The following is a 26,934-nucleotide window of genomic DNA, read 5'->3' as shown; positions in this document are numbered from 1 at the left end:
TACAGCTCTGTCCTCCCTTATACTTTACACTACAGCTCTGTCCCTCCCTTATACTTTACACTGCAGCTCTGTCCTCCCTTATACTTTACACTGCAGCTCTGTCCCTCCCTTATACTTTACACTGCAGCTCTGTCCTCCCTTATACTTTACACTGCAGCTCTGTCCCTCCCTTATACTTTACACTGCAGCTCTGTCCCTCCCTTATACTTTACACTACAGCTCTGTCCCTCCCTTATACTTTACACTACAGCTCTGTCCCTCCCTTATACTTTACACTCCAGCTCTGTCCCTCCCTTATACTTTACACTACAGCTCTGTCCCTCCCTTATACTTTACACTGCAGCTCTGTCCCTCCCTTATACTTTACACTACAGCTCTGTCCCTCCCTTATACTTTACACTACAGCTCTGTCCCTCCCTTATACTTTACACTACAGCTCTGTCCCTCCCTTATACTTTACACTGCAGCTCTGTCCCTCCCTTATACTTTACACTACAGCTCTGTCCTCCCTTATACTTTACACTGCAGCTCTGTCCCTCCCTTATACTTTACACTGCAGCTCTGTCCTCCCTTATACTTTACACTGCAGCTCTGTCCTCCCTTATACTTTACACTGCAGCTCTGTCCCTCCCTTCTACTTTACACTGCAGCTCTGTCCCTCCCTTATACTTTACACTGCAGCTCTGTCCCTCCCTTATACTTTACACTGCAGCTCTGTCCCTCCCTTATACTTTACACTGCAGCTCTGTCCTCCCTTATACTTTACACTACAGCTCTGTCCTCCCTTATACATTACACTGCAGCTCTGTCCTCCCTTATACTTTACACTGCAGCTCTGTCCCTCCCTTATACTTTACACTGCAGCTCTGTCCCTCCCTTATACTTTACACTGCAGCTCTGTCCCTCCCTTATACTTTACACTGCAGCTCTGTCCTCCCTTATACTTTACACTACAGCTCTGTCCTCCCTTATACATTACACTGCAGCTCTGTCCCTCCCTTATACTTTACACTGCAGCTCTGTCCCTCCCTTATACTTTACACTGCAGCTCTGTCCCTCCCTTATACTTTACACTGCAGCTCTGTCCTCCCTTATACTTTACACTGCAGCTCTGTCCCTCCCTTATACTTTACACTGCAGCTCTGTCCCTCCCTTATACTTTACACTACAGCTCTGTCCCTCCCTTATACTTTACACTACAGCTCTGTCCCTCCCTTATACTTTACACTCCAGCTCTGTCCCTCCCTTATACTTTACACTACAGCTCTGTCCCTCCCTTATACTTTACACTGCAGCTCTGTCCCTCCCTTATACTTTACACTACAGCTCTGTCCCTCCCTTATACTTTACACTACAGCTCTGTCCCTCCCTTATACTTTACACTACAGCTCTGTCCCTCCCTTATACTTTACACTGCAGCTCTGTCCCTCCCTTATACTTTACACTACAGCTCTGTCCTCCCTTATACTTTACACTGCAGCTCTGTCCCTCCCTTATACTTTACACTGCAGCTCTGTCCTCCCTTATACTTTACACTGCAGCTCTGTCCTCCCTTATACTTTACACTGCAGCTCTGTCCCTCCCTTCTACTTTACACTGCAGCTCTGTCCCTCCCTTATACTTTACACTGCAGCTCTGTCCCTCCCTTATACTTTACACTGCAGCTCTGTCCCTCCCTTATACTTTACACTGCAGCTCTGTCCTCCCTTATACTTTACACTACAGCTCTGTCCTCCCTTATACATTACACTGCAGCTCTGTCCTCCCTTATACTTTACACTGCAGCTCTGTCCCTCCCTTATACTTTACACTGCAGCTCTGTCCCTCCCTTATACTTTACACTGCAGCTCTGTCCCTCCCTTATACTTTACACTGCAGCTCTGTCCTCCCTTATACTTTACACTGCAGCTCTGTCCTCCCTTATACATTACACTGCAGCTCTGTCCCTCCCTTATACTTTACACTGCAGCTCTGTCCCTCCCTTATACTTTACACTGCAGCTCTGTTTCTTCTTCATGCTTTACACAGCAGCTCTGTCCTCCCTTATACTTTACACTGCAGCTCTGTCCTCCCTTATACTTTACACTACAGCTCTGTCCTCCCTTATACTTTACACTGCAGCTCTGTCCCTCCCTTATATTTTACACTACAGCTCTGTCCCTCCCTTATACTTTACACTACAGCTCTGTCCCTCCCTTATACTTTACACTGCAGCTCTATCCCTCCCTTATACTTTACACTGCAGCTCTGTCCCTCCCTTATACTTTACACTACAGCTCTGTCCTCCCTTATACATTACACTGCAGCTCTGTTTCTTCTTCATGCTTTACACTGCAGCTCTGTCCCTCCCTTATACTTTACACTGCAGCTCTGTCCCTCCCTTATACTTTACACTGCAGCTCTGTTTCTTCTTCATGCTTTACACTGCAGCTGTCCTCCCTTATACTTTACACTGCAGCTCTGTCCTCCCTTATACTTTACACTGCAGCTCTGTCCTCCCTTATACTTTACACTACAGCTCTGTCCCTCCCTTATACTTTACACTGCGGCTCTGTCCTCCCTTATACTTTACACTCCAGCTCTGTCCTCCCTTATACTTTACACTACAGCTCTGTCCTCCCTTATACTTTACACTGCAGCTCTGTCCTCCCTTGTACTTTACACTACAGCTCTGTCCTCCCTTATACTTTACACTACAGCTCTGTCCCTCCCTTATACTTTACACTGCAGCTCTATCCCTCCCTTATACTTTACACTGCAGCTCTGTCCTCCCTTATACTTTACACTACATCTCTGTCCTCCCTTATACTTTACACTACAGCTCTGTCCCTCCCTTATACTTTACACTACATCTCTGTCCTCCCTTATACTTTACACTACAGCTCTGTCCCTCCCTTATACTTTACACTGCGGCTCTGTCCCTCCCTTATACTTTACACTACAGCTCTGTCCCTCCCTTATACTTTACACTCCAGCTCTGTCCCTCCCTTATACTTTACACTACAGCTCTGTCCCTCCCTTATACTTTACACTGCAGCTCTGTCCCTCCCTTATACTTTACACTACAGCTCTGTCCCTCCCTTATACTTTACACTACAGCTCTGTCCCTCCCTTATACTTTACACTACAGCTCTGTCCCTCCCTTATACTTTACACTGCAGCTCTGTCCCTCCCTTATACTTTACACTACAGCTCTGTCCTCCCTTATACTTTACACTGCAGCTCTGTCCCTCCCTTATACTTTACACTGCAGCTCTGTCCTCCCTTATACTTTACACTGCAGCTCTGTCCTCCCTTATACTTTACACTGCAGCTCTGTCCCTCCCTTCTACTTTACACTGCAGCTCTGTCCCTCCCTTATACTTTACACTGCAGCTCTGTCCCTCCCTTATACTTTACACTGCAGCTCTGTCCCTCCCTTATACTTTACACTGCAGCTCTGTCCTCCCTTATACTTTACACTACAGCTCTGTCCTCCCTTATACATTACACTGCAGCTCTGTCCTCCCTTATACTTTACACTGCAGCTCTGTCCCTCCCTTATACTTTACACTGCAGCTCTGTCCCTCCCTTATACTTTACACTGCAGCTCTGTCCCTCCCTTATACTTTACACTGCAGCTCTGTCCTCCCTTATACTTTACACTACAGCTCTGTCCTCCCTTATACATTACACTGCAGCTCTGTCCCTCCCTTATACTTTACACTGCAGCTCTGTCCCTCCCTTATACTTTACACTGCAGCTCTGTTTCTTCTTCATGCTTTACACAGCAGCTCTGTCCTCCCTTATACTTTACACTGCAGCTCTGTCCTCCCTTATACTTTACACTACAGCTCTGTCCTCCCTTATACTTTACACTGCAGCTCTGTCCCTCCCTTATATTTTACACTACAGCTCTGTCCCTCCCTTATACTTTACACTACAGCTCTGTCCCTCCCTTATACTTTACACTGCAGCTCTATCCCTCCCTTATACTTTACACTGCAGCTCTGTCCCTCCCTTATACTTTACACTACAGCTCTGTCCTCCCTTATACATTACACTGCAGCTCTGTTTCTTCTTCATGCTTTACACTGCAGCTCTGTCCCTCCCTTATACTTTACACTGCAGCTCTGTCCCTCCCTTATACTTTACACTGCAGCTCTGTTTCTTCTTCATGCTTTACACTGCAGCTGTCCTCCCTTATACTTTACACTGCAGCTCTGTCCTCCCTTATACTTTACACTGCAGCTCTGTCCTCCCTTATACTTTACACTACAGCTCTGTCCCTCCCTTATACTTTACACTGCGGCTCTGTCCTCCCTTATACTTTACACTCCAGCTCTGTCCTCCCTTATACTTTACACTACAGCTCTGTCCTCCCTTATACTTTACACTGCAGCTCTGTCCTCCCTTGTACTTTACACTACAGCTCTGTCCTCCCTTATACTTTACACTACAGCTCTGTCCCTCCCTTATACTTTACACTGCAGCTCTATCCCTCCCTTATACTTTACACTGCAGCTCTGTCCCTCCCTTATACTTTACACTACATCTCTGTCCTCCCTTATACTTTACACTACAGCTCTGTCCCTCCCTTATACTTTACACTGCGGCTCTGTCCCTCCCTTATACTTTACACTACAGCTCTGTCCCTCCCTTATACTTTACACTACAGCTCTGTCCTCCCTTATACTTTACACTACAGCTCTGTCCTCCCTTATACTTTACACTGCGGCTCTGTCCCTCCCTTATACTTTACACAGCCGCTCTGTCCTCCATTATACTTTACACTTCAGCTCTGTTTCTTCTTCATGCTTTACACTGCAGCTTTGCTCTCCTATGGCACAACTAATATCAGTTAGTCCAGTTTAGCTGCATTGTCTATCAGAGTATAAAATCTGCCTCAGAGAGGTCACAGGCTACTGCTCGGACCCTAATGCTTTACACTGCATCTCTACTTCATTAGGACCCCAGCCACGATAAGTGACTGTATCTTAGTTGCATAGTCTGAAGCCCACCTTAGACTCAAAAGGCGCAGGCTACTTCTCTGTCCGCCCATCATGCTTTACACTGCAATGCCATTCCATTAAAGCAAAACTATGATCAGTAATTTCAGGTGATTAACCAGTGATTTTCAAACAGGGTGCCTCCAGCTGTTCCAAAACTACAACTACCAGCATTCCCGGACAGCCAAAGGCTATCCGGGCATGCTGGGAGTTGTAGTTTTGCAACAGCTGGAGGCACCCTGGTTGGGAAACACTGTTATATACATTCCCTACTGGAGTCTGAAATCCATCTCCTGTCTCAGAGGCTCAGGCTGCTGCTTTGTCCCTCCCTCATGCTTTACACTGCAGCTCTGTTTGTCCTGACCCGTCAAGCATTGGGGATGACCAAATCCAGCAGCCAATTCCTCATTCAATCAAATTTTCAGGAGTAAATGGGATAGGCAACGGCATCTGAACCTCCGGAATCATCAAAAGGTCTTCGACTCTGTCCCTCCACCATGCTTTAAACTGCAACTCTGCTCGCAACGTAAACTTTTTTTTTTTCCTTACACAATAGCGCAGTGGAGTAAGTTTTGCATACAGTAAAGTTAAACAGACTGTAACGGAGACAAAAAAAAAAAAAAGCAGTGTGAACCCTGCCTTAGCTTACCAAGTACCATATGGATATATTTGGCGCAATTCACACTCAACTTGCAACATTGTTACTTCAAGGAGCAACATAAAGGGAAGCTCTGCGGTCACTCACCGGATGATGTCCATCGCCTGGTAGATGATCTCCGACTGATCCACCCCGTACACTTTCTTGGCTCCGGCCTTTGCCGCAAACATGGAGAGGATTCCGGTACCGCAGCCGACATCAAGAATGACCTGTATAAGATATAATCAATAGGTTACATGGGGGGGCTCTTACCTACTGAGCCAAGGAGAAAAAAAAAAGTCTGATCAAAGGGTTAATCCAGTGTTTTCCAAACAGTGTGTCTCCAGCTACTGCAAAACCACAACTCCCAGCATGATGTGCGTTGTGGTTTTGAAACTGCTGGAGACACACTGTTTGGAAATTGTATAGTTAAGATGACACCCAAACTCTCACAGCAGGGACCAGAAATAACTCAGATTCCAGCTGTTTAGCCCCATAGATGCCACAGTCAACACTGACCGCGACATCTAAGAGGCGCAGACACGGAGGTGATACTGTACTAATAGGAGATGTGGGCCTAACAATGTACGGAAACCTATTGGGCCCTGCCAAATGCATAATACACGGCAAAACAGAAGTATAACGGTGCATTATATCAGCGATCAGAGGATCACATCAAGTTCACCACTGTAGCCTAAATGGAAAAATAAAAATACGGTAAACTAAAAATGTAAAAGAAGAAAATATTCTTCAAAATCTTTTATTATTGGGAAAATATAAATAAAAATAAACAATGTTATGTATAAATAATAATATAAATATATATATATATATATATATATATATATATATATATACGGTATATATATATATTGTAAATTTGAGTACAAAATGCTACTACAAAATGCTGTTAGTCCAATAAAAAAGGTATTACAAGATACTGCAACATTTTATGATTTGCATCTATATATATATATATATATATATATATATATATATATATATATAAAAATATATATATATAATAATAAAATATATATATATATATATATATATATATATATACACACATATATACACACACAAAACTAACTATAAATAAGAAAAATAAAAATTATATATATATATATTTATTTCATCTTTAAAAATATAATAAAAGGTCATAGGTTATCCTAGGTTATCCTAGCTGCCCCACAACCTAACTTATGCGGCTCCGTCTACAGAAAATTAGAAACAATCAGGGGTCTTAAAAGGGAGTGTTGCAATAAACAAATTAATTTTCTTTAAAATACATAAATAAATAAATTATAAAAAAAAAAAAAAAAAAAAGTTTATCGTGCAACAGTAGAAAGACAAACACTAGGGAGGAATTGATCATTGCGAGAAAGAAAAAAAAAAAGAAAACACGATTAAACAAAATTTTCACACGGATCCAGAAAAAATAAAACATAAAAAAAAACACCAAAGAGAAAAAAAAAAGAAAAAATAGACAGTGGCAACAGCGCCACACCTGTCTATGGGCCATGTCTGTTATTGCAGGTCAGAATGACTATTGACTTCAATGGGTCCGCAAAAAAACCCGCAAAATTGGCGGATTTGCCAATTTGTTCCACAGACGCATTAAGGTGACGGAGTAGCAGAATCCGCAGGGAATGAGGTATGTGTGTATGCACTCTTATGTAGCAATACGGGATCATCATGTGCAGCAAATAAATACTTCTTACGCCACGCTGAGAGTAAGCGTGCCACGTTATTAAAGCCTGCAAAACCTCGATTCCGGATAAGCGTTAAAAACACATGCACAGGCGTTCTACATTTGCGCAGTGGTTGCTGCACACTAATTATTTTTTTTTTCGTGTGCCCGATACAGACAGCGGTGAGTGAAGGGGTTAATGACCGCACCGGCTGGTTATGTGCGGCTGAGCAGCATCCACAGGGTACGAATCCAAGTTGAGGAACGGCTTTCTGCAGAGGAAAAAAAAAAAAACAAAAAAAACGCCCTCCCATAATTGAGGATTGCAGCAAGCCGACTGCGGCTGCAGCTCGGCGAGATGGCAGCAGATGACGGCACAGCACGGCCTGGTGACACGTGCCCGTACTAATGCGCCGGACGGAGATGGTGAACATTAGTTAAAACAAAAACAAAAATAGTCACACGGCAGGATTTCCCATACAATGTGCCTCCAGTCGTTGCTAAACTACAACTCCCAGCATGCCCGGACAGCCGTTGGCTGTCCGGGCATGCTGGGAGTTGTAGTTTTGCAACAGCTGGAGGTAAGCTGGTTGGGAAACACTGTTTTAGATTCTGGAGTTTGACTTTCTCCTAGGCCTGGCCGGAAGCCCAATAAGGTCCTGGGGTGAAGCTATTGGGCTCCTGTACAAAGCCTTTGGCTGTCCGGGCATGCTGGGAGTTGTAGTTTTGCAACAGCTGGAGGCACACTGGTTAGGAAACACTGCTTTAGATTCTGCAGTTTGACTTTCTCCTAGGCCTGGCCGGAAGCCCAATAAGGTCCTAGAGTGAAGCTATGGGGCTCCTGTACAAAGCCATTGGCTGTCCGGACATGCTGGGAGTTGTAGTTTTGCAACAGCTGGAGGCACACTGGTGGGGAAACACTGCTTTTGGCAACTATGCTCAACAAAAAAGGTTAATACCTAAGTCCAAAATAGGACCGGTCACTAAGGTCAATGGGGAAACCGTGCAGCAGATTCTTGAGAATTTTTAAGTCTCCATTAAATTCAATGGGGGTAATGGCGCAGAAGATTTTTATGGGGTTTTTTTGTTTTTGTTTTTTATTTTATTTATGTTTTATTTGTCAATTCCAGAGCAGAACATTTCTGTACCGTGTGCACAAGGTCTATCCAGATCTGCAATTTTCTGAGTGCAGATCAGCGTGTGATCCAGAGCGATCCTGCTACGTGGGAATGCAGGTTCTTTTTTTTTTTATTTCTTTTTTTTTTTTTTTTTTAGTTTTCTACGCTATAAATATAGTTAAGGTCAGTATAAAATTTGTGCAAATGCCAAGGAGCGGCCTGTCCACGGCAGAGATGGATAACCGGCACATATAAAGAGCAGCTAATGGGGGTCACACTATGGGGTGCCCTCCGACAACAGAAACCATGAAGGTCAATGCTCTCCATACAAAACATGTGGATTGCAAGCACACATGGTGAAAAAGAGTTTGTAATCAATGTTGAGTTCATAGCTGTACAAAATAGTATTAAAACAATAAAGCATTTAAAAAAATTAAACCTAAGAAGAAAACTAATAATTAAAAAAAAACTAAATAATAACATTTTTATATATACGGTATATAATTTTTTTCTTCATATTTCTTTATTTTTACTATTTACTATTTATAAAAAAATGCATACATATATATTTTTCATATTTATTTTTTTATTTATATATTTAAATATATACCGTATTATAAATTAAAAAAAATTTTTTTTTTTTCATATTTATTTATTTTATTATATATATATATATATATATATATCTATTATAAATAAAAAATATCTATATATCTATATATATATATATATATATATATCTATATAAATATATATATATATATATATATATATCTAAATACATACATTTATATTTTTTCATATTTATTTATTTTATTTTATATATATATATATATATATATATATATATATATTATAAATAATAAAAAATATCTATATATCTCTCTCTCTCTATATATATATATATATATATATATATATATATCTCTAAATACATACATTTATATTTTTTCATATTTATTTATTTTATTTTATATATATATATATATATATATATATATATATTATAAATAATAAAAAATATCTATATATCTCTCTCTCTATATATATATATATATATATATATATATATATATATATATATATATATCTCTAAATACATACATTTATATTTTTTTCATATTTATTTATTTTAATATATATATATATATATATATATATATTATAAATAAAAAATATCTATATATATATATATATATATATATATATATATATGTATATACACCGTATATATATATATATATATATATATATATATATATATATATATATACACCGTATATATATATATATATATATATATATATATATACACACACACACACACACCACACACACATACATATATATATCTAAATACATACATATACACATATACATACAGACACAATTTTTTTTAATTTTTTTTTTAGGTTTTTAAGGCCACAGCACCATAAGTCCCTTCCCCGTATTCTCCCTTCCACATGCAGCTCTTTCTATTGTTCATAGATAACATGCTGAAAATAAAACCAATCTCATGTTATCTGCGCTCAGCGGTCTCCAACACTTGACGAACATCCTCGGATTTATACAGCCCCAGAGTATTAAATCACCGCCTGTCACCCCAAACTACGGAAGGGATCGGCGCCTCCTCCATCAAAGCTTCTGCCTCTACAAGAGGAGTCGTTCGCTGGGCCTCACCTTGTCCTTAAATACATCAGGATTCTGGTACATGAAGTTCCTGTAACTTTCTGTCCGCACTGTGTCCTAGAATAGAAAAAATATAAAATTAAATAAAAAGGTTTCATCAAGTGACACTCCAAATTTTGTAAGTTTTTTTTTTTATTATTAAAACTATTACATTAAAATTATTATTTCTTTACTAGTACTAATTTGTATATACAATAAATATATATTTTATGATTTCATTAATTGTTTTGAGTTATAATTTAATAAAGGCCGACTTATTCTTGATTAGATTTTATCATGAATTTTAACTCTAATAATAGGACAGGATTATTATATTATTTTTGTGACTGGATTTCTCATTATTACTTTATTATTTTTGTTATCGTCATCACAAGGATTTTTTGGAATCGGGACCATATATATATTTTGTTTTATTTATTATAATTAAAATTGAATTTGGGCATTATTATGATTTTCAACATTTTTTTTTTCTGGATTTTTTTTTTTATAGTTATTTATTTTTTTGCTATTGTAATTCATCCCAAAAAAATTTAGGTCATTTATTTATTTATTTATTTTTTTTGTTAGTTTTACTCTTTAAAAAAAAAAAAATGTAATTTAAATAGGACTGGATTTTTTTTCTGCTCCGTCCCTGACCAAAATATTTCCCATTGGTCGACAATATAAAGAAAATATTTGGATTTAATTTATTTAACTTGAAAAATAAAAAAATAAATAAAACAAAAAAAGTTACATTTCCCAAAATAAAATAAAAATTATACATAAATTATATATATATATATATACACACATTATACGTAATTGTTTTGCACAATGATAATGATATATTTGGAATTATTTCCCGGCGTTGGTTTCCACGTTTCCTTCGCTGATCTCCAGCGGTAATTACAACTAATAGAATGCAAATTGGGTTTGCTATCTGAAGCGTGAAGTGCTGCGAAGGTGATCAATTAAAATGACAAGGAAACGCCTGAAATCTTCCAAGAAAGCCTGATATATTTTTTGTGTCTCTCACGCTCTCATAAATTCACTTTATTGTGTTTTTTTTTATTTCCGTCTCTTTACAATAATATAATAGACTATCGCAGTGTAAGCAGCAGCAGGAGCCGCACGTCAATAGACCAAGTCCTGGATAATCCTGTACTGCGCAATTTGTGACACAAGCACTAGATTTAGTTTATTAGGATAAAAAAATATATATATATTATTTATTATTATTAATACAGAGAACAAGAAAATTCCTGACCAAGAAAAGTGCAGATCATCTGGGTTATTTTGCGTTTTAAAGCATTTCAGTGAAAAATAAAATAAATCATATATATATATATATATATATATATCTATATATATCTATATCTATATATATATACACACACACACACACACACACACACACACACAGTAATATTATTAGAATTTTAATTATTCTATTATTTTAAGTATATAAGAAATAATTATATGATAAATAAAATAATTAAAATAGATTACGTCTCCTATGACCTGTGTCTGATTGTTCCTGGAAAAGCTGGGTGACTAGCAATTTGGCTACCACTACAGCTCCTACCTACCCAACTTGCCAAGACTTCTGAATCATAACCACGTCTTGCCACGCGGCAGTACAGGGGGTGAAAAATAGACAATCATTGTAGCTACTGCTCCCTGTTGTCGGCCATATGCACCTGAAGTCAGACTGACCATCGTGTCCTCCAAAGGTATAAAGGGAAAAAGGAAGAACACACAAATTCTTAAAACAGCGTTTCCAAACCAGAGAGCCTCCAGCTGTTACAAAACTAACAGTACAACTAGCCAGATCCCGACGCATTTCTACTTAAACGATTGTTGGATTCATCAGAGGACACAAGACAGATGAAAAAAGGTAGATGACATGGCATAAAAAAAGATATGCATTAACCGGAGTGTCTCCAACTGTTACAAAACTACAACTCCTAGCATGCCCGGACAGCTGAAGGGAGTGGTAGTTTTGCAACAGCTGGAGGCCCCCTAGTTAAAAACACTAGCTAAAGCGGTTATCCAGGATTAGAAAGAAAAAACTATTTATATCCATAAACATCGCTCAGTCTGCATGTGGTATTGCAGCTCAGTTCCAATAAAGTCGTAGTACCATGCGCAACCTGTGAACAAGTGTGGTGCTGTTTTTACAAGAAAGCAGCTACGTTTTTCTAATTCGTAGCTGAGAAAGAAAGAGAAAGAGAGAGAGAGCGAGAGAGACAGAGGCAGAGAGAGAGAGAGAGAGAGAGAGCATCTTTTTTTATTTAGCACTAATGCTGCAGCACCATTGGGATCCAGCTCAGCGCACGCAGCCGCTCCACCAATCATACGTCACCCCCTCTAGTTCCAGGTAAAACCACATGACAATCGACAGGGGGTCAGAAATGAATAGTCGTGACCCGTGCCGCCCCCGTGTGCAGGACCAGGGGAGCTGAACCACAAACCTTCCATTGATTATCTGCAGCTAAGAACGCAGTTCATGAAGAAATCAGAATATTTTCCGCCACAGCGGTTTCTCGATTGACACCTAAAACCTTTGCCATTTTGTGGTGGCGTCAGCAAATCGTTCGGATTTACAGCATTTAACCCCGTGCAGAGAAATTAAAATCTCTGATCTAGGGAAAAAGTATATAATTATAGCAGCAGTATACAGATAGAGCTGGAGGGGAGGTGTATAACTACTATATATCCTGATCCCATAGAGATAGCAGCAGTATACAGATAGAGGTGGAGGAGAGGTGTATAACTACTATATATCCTGATCAAATCGAGATAGCAGCAGCAGTATACAGATAGAGCTGAAGGGGAGGTGTATAACTTCTTTATATCCTGATCCCATAGAGATAGCAGCAGTATACAGATAGAGGTGGAGGGGAGGTGTATAACTACTATATATCCTGATCCCATAGTGAAAGCAGCAGTATACAGATAGAGCTGGAGGAGAGAGGTATAACTACTTTATATCCTGATCAAATAGAGATAGCAGCAGTATACGTATACAGCTGGAGGGGAGGGGTATAACTTCTTTATATCCTGATCCCATAGAGATAGCAGCAGTATACAGATATAATAAATTGTTATACATCTCCTCTATCCGTATACTGTTGCCATCTCTATGGGATCAGGATATATAGCAGTTATACACCTCCTCTCCTGCTCTATAATCTGATTCCATAGAAATAGCTGCAGTATACAGATAGAGCTGGAGGGGAGGTGTATAACTACTATATATCCTTACCCCATAGAGATAGCAGCAGTATACAGATAGAGCGGGAGGGGAGGTGTATAACTACTATATATCCTGATCCCATAGAGATAGCAGCAGTATACAGATAGAGCTGAGGAGAGGTGTATAACTACTATATATCCTGATCCCATAGAGATAGCAGCAGTATACAGCTAGAGCTGAGGAGAGGTGTATAACTACTATATAAAAGGTGTTTAACTACCAAGGTGCCTCCAGCATTTGCAAAACTGCAACTTCCAGCATGCCCAGACAGCCGAAGGCTGTCCGGGCATGCTGGGAGTTGCAGTTTTACAACAGCTGGAGGCACCCAGGTTGGTATAACACCATTTCTCCAGCCCCTGCAGACAAGGCCCCTCCATTACATTGTATCCCCCGATCCATTGCACCGTATCCTCCTCGTTTCCTGCACACCGCACCGTTCGCTCACTGCGGATCCTGACGGGGGAGGGAGGGGGCGGATTCTGCAGAGGACACCGCTCAAGGTTTTTTCCCTGATTTATGGGGAACGGTCTTATGGCGGTTTCTATAGATCATAAATTTACGTTATTTATCGCCTGAATCAGCACTTTCCCCGCGGTCGCGTTTCCCGCAGAGATGAGAAATCTGTAATTCCGGGAGTCGTCTGCTGCTCGTTCTTTTAGACTATGTTCACACTGTATTCGCTGCTTTGTTCAGTCAATTATTTGCATCGGTTTAATGGGATCAAATCCTATGTGTGTGAACGAACCCTAAAATATCGCAACAACCAATATGGCCGCCAATATAGATCCCTCCACGGGGCCAGGAAGATTTACAGATTACTGGATTGCAAAAATGTGGTTATTGCTTTATATATATAAACGAAAAAGCTTTAAACGCCAGGGCAAAGTATTCAGTGGTGATCACCCAGCTTTCCCAGGGCTCCTGAAAGGCAAAGCTGCCGAGTTATGAGCAACTTATTTCCAGATTTCACAATCATGGCGGCCATATTGGCGATCAACCAACTTTACGGAGACTCCTAAAAGGCAAAGCTGCCCGGCTATGCACTGATTTTCTCACCCAGCTTTCCAAAGACTTGCGAAAGGAGCAATTTATTTCTCAATTGCACAATAATGGCACAGCTATACTGCATGTCACCCAACTTTTCCGGGACTGAAAGGCAAACTTTCCAATTATGAACAATTTAATATTTCAAACCGGAACAATAATGGCGGCCATATTGGCACGGTCATCCAACTTTCTCTAAATTGCTGAAGGGATAACCTGCCCGAATATGCACTGTGTATTTTTTTTTCCTTTTTTCCCAAAACACTGTAATGGCAGCCATATTGGATGCCACCCAACTTTCCCAGATATTGCTAAGAAACTGTACTACTGTACGAGTAACCAACTTGATCATTACCCAACTTTCCCAAGACTCCTGATATGCACAGATTTTTTATTAATATTTTTTGCCAAACTCCCACATAACATCAGCCATGTTGGTTTTTACCCAGCTTTCCCAAGACTCCTGAAAGGCAAGCCAACCAGTTATGAGCAATTTATTTCTTTATAATGTATTTGTAATTGGCGCTCACCCAACTTTTCCAAAACTCCTAAAAGGTAAAGCTGTCCAGATATGCATTGGTGTTCTTTTGTTTTCATATTGAGCCATTCTGATTGTCACACTACTTTCCCAGAAACAGAAATAGCTAAGAAACAACCAGCACTATTGAGACCTGTATCAGTAGCCATCTTGGGCGTTACCCAACTTTCCCAAGAAATGCAATGATCTGCATGTTAATGACAGCCATATTAGTTGTCACCCAACTTTCTCATCTAAGATCGCTACAAAACTACTTGAACGATCTGCCTTACTGTTTTCCAACCAGGGTGCCTCCAGCTGTTGCAAAACTACAAATCCCAGTATGCCCGGACAGCCTTCGGCTGTCCGGGCATGCTGGGAGTTGCAGTTTGGCAAAAGCTGGAGGCACACTATACCGAAATGGGTGACAACTAACTGGTTTTGGTCGACTTTTTGCTTGTCACCCAGCTTTCCCAGGAGCAGATATTCCCAATGATTATAATTGTTTAATTATTATTATTGTATGATTATTATTCTATTCTATTATTGTATTATTATATTATTGGATTGTATTATTATTATTATTGTATTAGATTATTATTATTTTTGTATTATATTATTATTGTGTTATATAATTGTTGTATTATAATTATTATATTATTATTGTATTATTATGGTATTATTTTATTATTACATTACTGTTGTATTATTATATTTTAATTTTTTTATATTATTATAAAATTATTACTGTGTTATTATATTGTTTTATTAATTATTATTATCGTATATTATTATATTATTATGGTATTATATTATTAGATTATTATTATTTTTGTATTATAATATTATTGTGTTATTATATTATTGTTGTATTATAATTTTTATATTATGATTATTATTGTGTTATTATGGTATTATTTTATTATTATTTTATTATTGTATTACTGTTGTATTATTATATTATAATTTTTTTTATATTATTATAAAATTATTACTGTGTTATTATATTGTTGTATTAATTATTATCATCGTATATTGTTGTATTATTATGGTATTATTATTTATTATTGTATTATTATGGTATTATATTATTATTGTATTATGGTATTATATTATTATTGTATTATTATTATTGTTGTATTATTATAATATTATTGTATTATTAATATTAATTGTTACAGGATATTGAGGTACCGCCGGCAATCCGGTATCACCATATGGCGCCCACGGAGCTGTGTACACAATACGGAATTATTATTATTATTCCCGCTGCGTGGCGCTGTGCGACTAACCCTCCTGGAATACGAATCTCAGCGCTGGTGTTTCGGCTCTAACCTTTAACATCTCCTCGTGTATGCTGAAGTGCCCGTAGGAGCCGAAGTACGCGCCGTCCTCGCCCTCGTCCAGGTCCGTGATGGCGGAAGACGAACCGCGGCTGACATCTGCGTTCATCACGAAATCCTGCGCAACTTGTCTGTAATCAATTTCAAACATACCCCAGAGACAGGATTACTGAACCGTGGAAATGAAGAGATGAGGAGCGAACGGCGGCGGCGGCAGATGAGCCTCACGTCCGACTACAACAATGCCTCCCCCTGCTGGACAGAGGGCGAACTGCACCCAGTGTTAGGCTGCATGCACACCACGTTTTTGCAGTACCGTTCCCGTATCAGGTTTTTGATGAAAAACGAATTCCTCAAAATCGGACTAAACTGTATCAAAACGTGTGTGCAAATTTTAATCCATATACGGTTTGAAAAATTATGTCCGGTTACATCCGTTTTTGAAGAAAAAAACGTATACGTTTTTAACTGTTCATTCCATTTTGAATAAAGTTTTACTCAATTGATTGAAATTCCATGAAAAAAAAAAAACTGTGCAAAGTCAAAAACCGTATGGTGAAAACCGGATGCAACCGTACGCACATACAGGTCTGTACGGTTCCCATTGACTCCCATGTTAAATAAAAAACGTATACGGTTTAATACGGTTTTCACCCAGGCAAAAAAAACGTGGTTTTGGGTACGGGTAAAGAAACCGGACAAAACCGTATAAGACGCAAAACGGATTAAAGCGGATGATGCGTTTGACATACGGTTTACAATGTTAAGTCAATGCATATGGTTTTCTATACGGTTCTTAACTTGAAACCGTATACGAGAACTGTAGAGCAAAAACGTGGTGTGCGTGCAGCCTTACCGAAAAAGAATCTGATCTATATCATTCAATAGAAAAGAGGTGTCTGGTAGAAACTTTTTCCTTTCTTTACATCCAGAACACATGCATGCTCATCCAAGCTGAGCATGCACGTGTATAGGAAAGTAAACTACTGTATATTCTGACCCCATAGAGACAGCAACAGTATACAGATAGAGCTGGAGGGGAGGTGTATAACTACTATATATCCTGTTCCCATAGAGATAGCAGCAGTATACAGATAGAGCTGGAGGGTAGGTAAATAACTACTATATATCCTGTTCCCATAGAGATCGCAGCAGTATACAGATAGAGCTGGAGGTGATATGTATAACTAATATATATGTGAATCCCACAGAGATAGCAGCAGCAGTAGACAGAGCTGAAGGGGAGGTGTATAACTACTATATATCCTGATTCCATAGACATAGTAGTATACAGATAGAGCTGGAGGGGATATGTATAATTACTATATACCCTGATCCCATACACATAGCAGCAGTATACAGATAGAGCTGGAGGGGTGGTAAATCACTACTATATATCCTGCTCCCATAGAGATAGCAGCAGTATACAGATAGAGCTGGAGAGGATATGTATAACTACTATATATCCTGCTCCCATAGAGATAGCAGCAGTATACAGATAGAGCTGGAGGGGATATGTATAACTACTATATACCCTGATCCCATACACATAGCAGTAGTATACAGATAGAACTCGAGGGGTGCTAAATCACTACTATATATCCTGCTCCCATAGAGATAGTAGCAGTATACAGATAGAGCTGGAGGGGATATGTATAACTACTATATATCCTAATGCCATAGAGATAGCACCAGCAGTATACAGATAGAGCTGAAGGGGAGGTGTATAACTACTATATATCCTGATTCCATAGAGATAGCAGCAGTATACAGATAGAGCTGGAGGGGAGGTGTATAACCACTATATATCCTGATCCCATAGTAGTGCTTTCCAAAAAGGGAGCCTCCAGCTGTAGCAAAACTACAACTCCCAGCATGCCCGGACAGCCAAAGGCTGTCCGGGCATGCTGAAAGTTGTAGTTTTGCAACAGCTGAAGGCACCCTGATGGGGAGACACTGGTGTAGTTGAACGTCGGGTCTCTACCGGGTCGTCTGTTAGCAACTTTCTCTTTTCTTTACATTCAGAACACATGCACGCTCATCCAAGCTGAGCGTGCATGTGTGTAGGGAAGGGTTAGGAGAGAGACCGCTTTTGGTCAGCCATGTTGCATTTCAACCACCCAATCTTTTGGTTCTTAGTGGGAGAGTCTGTTCGGGGAACAGAGGGATCTGGCAGCAGCTTTCTCCTCTCTTCACTTTCAGAACACATGCACACTCATCCAATCTGAGCATTAAGGTGTATGGGGCACGTGGGGGTTAGGAGAGATGGCTGCTAGCCAAACGAACACTCTTCCGAAAGCTATCTTATGTATATGGACATTTCAGTGGGATCAGCTGACCACCTAATGTGTATGGCGGCCTCCCGACTGCCCCCATAGATAATGGTGGGGGAGAGAACGGTCAGCCATGTTGGATTTAACTATAATCTTTTGGTTCTCAGAGGAAGAATCTGTTGAGGTAACAGAGGCGTCTGGCAGCAGCTCTCTCCTATCTTCCAATTCAGAACACATGCATGCTCATCCAAGCTGAGCGTGCATGTGTATAGGACAGGGGAGTGTGTAAGGGGAGAAATAGCAGTCAGCAGAATGAACACTCTTCTGGCAGCTACAGTCATGGCCGTAAATGTTGGCCCCCTGAAATATTTATAGAAAATGAAGTATTTCTCACAGGAAAGGATTGCAGTAACACATGTTTTGCTATACACATGTTTATTCCCTTTGTGTGTATATATATATATATATAGATCTCCTCTCCTCTGTATATATATATATATTGCAGTAACACAGGTTTTGCTATACACATGTTTATTCCCTTTGTGTGTATATATATATAGATCTCCTCTCCTCTGTATATATATATATATATATATATATATATATATATATATATATATAGATCTCCTCTCCTCTGTATATATATATATATATTGCAGTAACACAGGTTTTGCTATACACATGTTTATTCCCTTTGTGTATATATATATATATAGATCTCCTCTCCTCTGTGTATATATATATATATATATATAGATCTCCTCTCCTCTGTGTATATATATATATATATATATATATATATATATATATATATAGATCTCCTCTCCTCTGTATATATATATAGATCTCCTCTCCTCTGTATATATATATATATATAGATCTCCTCTCCTCTGTATATATATATATATATAGATCTCCTCTCCTCTGTGTATATATATATATATATATATATATTGCAGTAACACAGGTTTTGCTATACACGTTTATTCCCTTTGTGTGTATATATATATATATATATATAGATCTCCTCTCCTCTGTGTATATATATATATATTGCAGTAACACATGTTTTCCTATACACATGTTTATTCCCTTTGTGTATATATATATATATATATATATATATATATATATATATATAGATCTCCTCTCCTCTGTATATATATATATATATATTGCAGTAACACATATTTTGCTATACACATGTTTATTCCCTTTGTGTGTATATATATATAGATCTCCTCTCCTCTGTGTATATATATATTGCAGTAACACAGGTTTTCCTATACACATGTTTATTACCCTTGTGTGTATATATATATATATATATATATATATATATATATATATATATATATATATAGATCTCCTCTCCTCTGTATATATATATATAGATCTCCTCTCCTCTGTATATATATATATATAGATCTCCTCTCCTCTGTATATATATATTGCAGTAACACAGGTTTTGCTATACACATGTTTATTCCCTTTGTGTGTATTGGAACTAAACCAAAAAAGGAGGAAAAAAAGCAAATTGGACATAATGTCACCAAACTCCAAAAATGGTCTGGAGAAAAATTGTGGATAAATAAGATTGTTTCAAGCATGTGATGTTCCTTTATACTCACCTGGGGCAAGTAACAGGTGTGGGCAATATAAAAATCACACCTGAAACCGATTAAAAGGAGAGAAGTTCACTTAGTCTTTGCATTGTGTGTCTGTGTGTGTCACACTAAGCATGGACAACAGAAAGAGGAGAAGAGAACTGTCTGAGGACTTGGGAACCAAAATTGTGGAAAAATATCAACAATCTCCAGGTTACAAGTCCATCTCCAGAGATCTAGATTTGTCTTTGTCCACAGTGCACAACATTATCAAGAAGTTTACACCCCATGGCCCTGTAGATAATCTCCCTGGGGGTGGATGGAAGAGAAAAATTGATTAAAGGTGTCAACGCAGGAATAGTCCGGATGGTGGATAAGCAGCCCCAAACAAGTTCCAAAGACATTCAAGCTGTCCTGCAGGCTCAGGGAGAATCAGTGTCAGCGCAAACTATCCGTCAACAAATGAAACGAAACGCAATGGAGGAGACCCAGGAGGACCCCACTATGGAGGAGACCCAGGAGGACCCCACTATGGAGGAGACCCAGGAGGACCCCACTATGGAGGAGACCCAGGAGGACCCCACTATGGAGGAGACCCAGGAGGACCCCACTATGGAGGAGACCCAGGAGGACCCCACTATGGAGGAGACCCAGGAGGACCCCACTATGGAGGAGACCCAGGAGGACCCCACTATGGAGGAGACCCAGGAGGACCCCACTATGGAGGAGACCCAGGAGGACCCCACTATGGAGGAGACCCAGGAGGACCCCACTATGGAGGAGACCCAGGAGGACCCCACTATGGAGGAGACCCAGGAGGACCCCACTATGGAGGAGACCCAGGAGGACCGCACTATGGAGGAGACCCAGGAGGACCGCACTATGGAGGAGACCCAGGAGGACCGCACTATGGAGGAGACCCAGGAGGACCCCACTATGGCAGGAGACCCAGGAGGACCCCACTATGGAGGAGACCAGAAATGGAGACAACAAAGCGCTGGAGAGTTCTGAAGTGTCAGCAATGAGCCCAGATCTAAATCCCATTGATCACCTGTGGAGAGATCTTATAATTACTGTTGGGAAAAGGCGCCTTCCAATAAGAGACCTGGAGCAGTTTGTAAAGGAAGAGTGGTCCAACATTCCGGCTGAGAGGTGTAAGAAGCTTATTGATGGTTATAGGAAGAGTGGTCCAACATTCCGGCTGAGAGGTGTAAGAAGCTTATTGATGGTTATAGGAAGAGTGGTCCAACATTCCGGCTGAGAGGTGTAAGAAGCATATTGATGCTTATAGGAAGAGTGGTCCAACATTCCGGCTGAGAGGTGTAAGAAGCTTATTGATGGTTATAGGAAGAGTGGTCCAACATTCCGGCTGAGAGGTGTAAGAAGCTTATTGATGCTTAGAGGAAGTGACTGATTTCACTTATTTTTTCCAGAGGGTGTGCAACCAAATATTAAGTTAAGGGGCCAATAATTTTGTCCAGACCATCTTTGGAGTTTGGTGACATTATGTCCAATTTGCTTTTTTCCTCCTTTTTTGGTTTAGTTCCAATACACACAAAGGGAATAAACATGTGTATAGCAAAACCTGTGTTACTGCAATCCTTTCCTGTGAGGAATATTTCACTTTCTAGAAAAATTTCAGGGGTGACAACATTTACGGCCATGACTGTATCTTTTGTATATGAACATTTCCATGTGATCAGCTGACCATTCAATGTGTATGGTGGCCTCCTGACAGTCGATGCCGGGGGGGGTGAGAATTGTCGGCCATGTTAGTTCTCAGAAGGAAAGTCTGTTGGGGGAACAGAGGCGTATGGCAGCAGTTTTCCCCGCTCTTCCCTTTAATAACACACGCATGCTCATCCAAGCTAAGCGTGCATGTGTATAGGGAAAGAGAGGAGTATGGAGAGAGAACACTATTTTATGCATAAGGACATTTTAGTGGCACTGCCTCACCATCTATTGTATATGGCAGCACCCCGATTCCAGATGATGCTGGGGAGAGAACGTTCAGCCATGCTGGATTTAGATTTCTAGACCTTTAGGTTCTCGGAGGTGTTTGTTGGGAGAACAGAGGTGTCTGGCAGCAGCTTTGTCCTCCCTTGACATTGATAACACATGCATGCTCACCTATGCTGAGCGTGCACGTGTATAGAATAGGGAGGGGTTAGGAGAGAGAGCTGCCAGCAAAGTGTTCGCTCGTCTGCCAGCTATCTTATGGATATGGACATTTTAGTGGGATCAGATGACCATGTAATGCAATGTTTTCCAACCAGGGTGCCTCCAGCTGTTGCAAAACTACAACTCCCAGCATGCCCGGACAGCCTTTGGCTGTCCGGGCATGCTGGGAGTTGTAGTTTTGCTACAGCTGGAGGCTCCCTTTTTGGAAAGCACTACTATGGGATCAGGATATATAGTGGTTATACCCCTCCCCTCCTGCTCTATCTGTATACTGCTGCTATGTGTATCGAATCAGGGTATATAGTAGTTATACATATCCCCTCCAGCTCTATCTGTATACTGCTGCTATCTCTGTAGGGTCGGAATATACAGTAGTTTAATTCCCTATACACATGCATGCTCAGCTTGGATGAGCATACACGTGTTCTGAGTGTAAAGAAAGGAGAAAGTTGCTACCAGACACCTCTTTTCTATTGGATTATATATGATGCTGGGAGTTGTAGTTTTGCAACAGCTGGAGGCACCCTGGTGTGGAAACACTGCACTAAGCTTTTGCAAAACTACAACTCCCAGCATGCCCAGACAGCTGGAGGCACCCTGGTTGGGAAACACTGATCTAACAACCAACCAACTATGTTGGATTTCATCTGTCAGATCTTTTGGTTCTCAGAGGGAGAAACTGTTGGGGAAACAGAGGCGTCTGGCAGCGGTTTTCCCCTCTGAACACATGCATGATCATCATAGCTGAGCGTGCATACAATAGGGTGCCGTTATACAAGTGTCCATTCTGCCGACAGTCATCTTATGTATATAGACACCTGTAGACTCAATATAAACTACCCACCTCATCTTATTCAGCTCCTGAAGGACGTTTGCCAGGTTGGCCTCCATCTCCTGCACCCGGCTCTCCGCCCGCTGTACCCGCTCGTTGACGGACGGCTCGGCACCCGCTGTGTTTTTGCCGGGGCATCTGTCTCCATCACAGTCTATATCCTCAAAATCTGAAAAGATAAACGGAAAAGTTAATAATTGTCGAAAATCTCAAAGACAGCGCCACCCTGTTCTCAGGCTGCATCTGGTACTGCAGCTCAACCCCATTACCTATTTACCAATTAATAAAATGTTTAGTACCTCTATGGGAGGTAATTAATGGGTTTCCTGTAAGTTTTGCATTCACTTTTGCCTTATAGAGCGATTACACTTTTATATAGGACTGCAGAGACAGGGAATGATACTAGATCTGTAACACTGTAACAAACCCTCAGCGGCCTGACGCACAGCTTACCATACTGAAGTAATCCATCGTCTGGGATCACCGGCTTGAAGAATTCTTCCTTGTCCCAGGGTTTGGTGTCGGTGACGGTAGAGAGACTCTCGGCAGAGCAGCCCTGTGCAAACACAACCGGGAGGTCACCGTAGAGAACCAGCGGCAGGAGAACAAGGAGTGCGGGGGCCTACCATAACATAAGGGCGGGGGCCTCCCATAACATAAGGGCTGGAGAACGGGGAGAGGTGCGGGGGCCTCCCATAACATAAGGGCGGGGGCCTCCCATAACATAAGGGCTGGAGAACGGGGAGAGGTGAGGGGGGCCTCCCATAACATAAGGGCGGGGGCCTCCCATAACATAAGGGCTGGAGAACGGGGAGAGGTGAGGGGGCCTACCATAACTTAAGGGTGGGGGCCTCCCATAACATAAGGGCCGGAGAACGGGGAGAGGTGAGGGGGGCCTCCCATAACATAAGGGCGGGGGCCTCCCATAACATAAGGGCTGGAGAACGGGGAGAGGTGAGGGGGCCTACCATAACATAAGGGCGGGGGCCTCTCATAACATAAGGGCCTCCCATAACATAAGGGCTGGAGAACGGGGAGAGGTGAGGGGGCCTCCCATAACATAAGGGCGGGGGGCCTCCCATAACATAAGGGCTGGAGAACGGGGAGAGGTGAGGGGGCCTACCATAACATAAGGGCGGGGGGGGCCTCCCATAACATAAGGGCTGGAGAACGGGGAGAGGTGAGGGGGCCTCCCATAACATAAGGGCGGGGGGCCTCCCATAACATAAGGGCTGGAGAACGGGGAGAGGTGAGGGGGCCTACCATAACATAAGGGCGGGGGGCCTCCCATAACATAAGGGCTGGAGAACGGGGAGAGGTGAGGGGGCCTACCATAACATAAGGGCGGGGGGCCTCCCATAACATAAGGGCTGGAGAACGGGGAGAGGTGAGGGGGCCTACCATAACATAAGGGCGGGGGGGGGCCTCCCATAACATAAGGGCGGGGGGGGGGCCTCCCATAACATAAGTGCTAGAAAACGGGGAGTGGTGCGGGAGCCTCCCATAACATAAGGGCGGGGGGCCTCCCGTCACATAAGGGCTGGAGAACGGGGAGAGGTGCGGGAGCCTCCCATAACATAAGGGCTGGAAACTCCCAAAGTGACCAAACTGACCCCACAAGGGCCAAATGGTCAGCGTGAAGTGAATGATTCTCCAGCAATGGGATCTGCTGGGCAAAGAATAGGACACATATATATGTGTATATATATACTCTATATACACGTGACATACATAGATGTCGTATATATACTCTATATACAGTCATGGCCGTAAATGTTGGCACCCCTGAAATTTTTCTATAAAATGAAGTATTTCTCCCAGGAAAGGATTGCAGTAACACATGTTTTGCTATACACATGTTTATTCCCTTTGTGTATATATATATATAGATCTCCTCTCCTCTGTATATATATATAGATCTCCTCTCCTCTGTGTATATGTGTGTATATATATATATAGATCTCCTCTCCTCTGTGTGTATATATATATATATATAGATCTCCTCTCCTCTGTATATATATATATATATATTGCAGTAACACATGTTTTGCTATACACATGTTTATTCCCTTTGTGTGTATTGGAACTAAACCAAAAAAGGAGGAAAAAAAGCAAATTGGACATAATGTCACCAAACTCCAAAAATGGTCTGGACAAAATTATTGGCCCCTTAACTTAATATTTGGTTGCACACACTTTGGGAAAAATAACTGAAATCAGTGTCTTCCTATAACCATCAATAAGCTTCTTACACCTCTCAGCCGGAATGTTGGACCACTCTTCCTATAACCATCAATAAGCTTCTTACACCTCTCAGCTGGAATGTTGGACCACTCTTCCTATAACCATCAATAAGCTTCTTACACCTCTCAGCCGGAATGTTGGACCACTCTTCCTATAACCATCAATAAGCTTCTTACACCTCTCAGCTGGAATGTTGGACCACTCTTCCTATAATCATCAATAAGCTTCTTACACCTCTCAGCCGGAATGTTGGACCACTCTTCCTATAAGCATCAATAAGCTTCTCACACCTCTCAGCCGGAATGTTGGACCACTCTTCCTATAACCATCAATAAGCTTCTTATACCTCTCAGCCGGAATGTTGGACCACTCTTCCTATAACCATCAATAAGCTTCTTACACCTCTCAGCCGGAATGTTGGACCACTCTTCCTATAATCATCAATAAGCTTCTTACTCCTCTCAGCCGGAATGTTGGACCACTCTTCCTATAATCATCAATAAGCTTCTTACACCTCTCAGACGGAATGTTGGACTCTTCCTTTACAAACTGCTCCCGGTCTCTTATTGGAAGACTCCTTTTCCCAACAGTAATTATAAGATCTCTCCACAGGTGATCAATGGGATTTAGATCTGGACTCATTGCTGACACTTCAGAACTCTCCAGCGCTTTGTTGTCATCCATTTCTGGGGCTTTTTGACGTATGTTTGGGTTCATTGTCCTGCTGGAAGACCCAAGATCTCGGACACAAACCCAGCTTTCTGACACTGAGCTGTACAGTGCGATCCAAAATCCATTGGTAATCCTCAGATTTCATGATGTCTTGTACACATTCAAATATATAGAACGAAAAGTCCCGGCACTCACCAAGTTGCAAGCCAATTCCTATTTATTGTATGCTGGTAAACAGGACGCGTTTCGGCAAAGCCTTCCTCTGCTGTCTAGGTAGTCCAGAGGCAGCAAAACAACCCAAAACATCACTGACCTCCCCCATATGTCACTGTAGGTTCTGTGCTCTTTTCTTTGTAGACCTCATTCCATTTTCGGTAAACAGTAGAATGATTTGCTTTACCAAAAAGATCTATCTTGGTCTCATTTGTCCACAAGACATTTTCCCAGAAGGATTTTGGTTACTCAAGTTCATTTTGGCAAAATGTAGTCTTGGTTTTTATGTCTCTGTGTCAGCAGTGGGGTCCTCCTGGGTCTCCTCCATAGTGGGGTCCTCCTGGGTCTCCTCCATAGTGGGGTCCTCCTGGGTCTCCTCCATAGTGGGGTCCTCCTGGGTCTCCTCCATAGTGGGGGTCCTCCTGGGTCTCCTCCATAGTGGGGGTCCTCCTGGGTCTCCTCCATAGTGGGGTCCTCCTGGGTCTCCTCCATAGTGGGGTCCTCCTGGGTCTCCTTCATAGTGGGGTCCTCCTGGGTCTCCTCCATAGTGGGGTCCTCCTGGGTCTCCTCCATAGTGGGGTCCTCCTGGGTCTCCTCCATGGTGGGGTCCTCCTGGGTCTCCTCCATAGTGGGGCCCTCCTGGGT

General features: G+C 41.2%; 1 protein-coding gene across 1 annotated transcript in view; it reads right to left on the bottom strand.

Moving 5' to 3' along the window:
• PRMT3 (protein arginine methyltransferase 3) overlaps positions 1–26,934 on the bottom strand; it is a 104,227-nt gene that overhangs the window by 66,903 nt on the left and 10,390 nt on the right. Inside the window, exons 5-9 of the mRNA XM_056527921.1 lie at positions 23,614–23,716; positions 23,173–23,329; positions 16,260–16,398; positions 10,117–10,182; positions 5,734–5,855 (exon numbers count right to left, since the gene is read on the bottom strand). Of these exons, the coding sequence (XP_056383896.1) occupies positions 5,734–5,855; positions 10,117–10,182; positions 16,260–16,398; positions 23,173–23,329; positions 23,614–23,716 (587 nt within the window). The remainder of the gene's footprint in view (positions 1–5,733; positions 5,856–10,116; positions 10,183–16,259; positions 16,399–23,172; positions 23,330–23,613; positions 23,717–26,934) is intronic.

The sequence above is a fragment of the Hyla sarda genome, chromosome 6 (assembly GCF_029499605.1).
Source record: "Hyla sarda isolate aHylSar1 chromosome 6, aHylSar1.hap1, whole genome shotgun sequence".
Taxonomy (NCBI): Eukaryota; Metazoa; Chordata; class Amphibia; order Anura; family Hylidae; genus Hyla; species Hyla sarda.
This window is presented reverse-complemented; position numbering and strand designations above follow the sequence as displayed.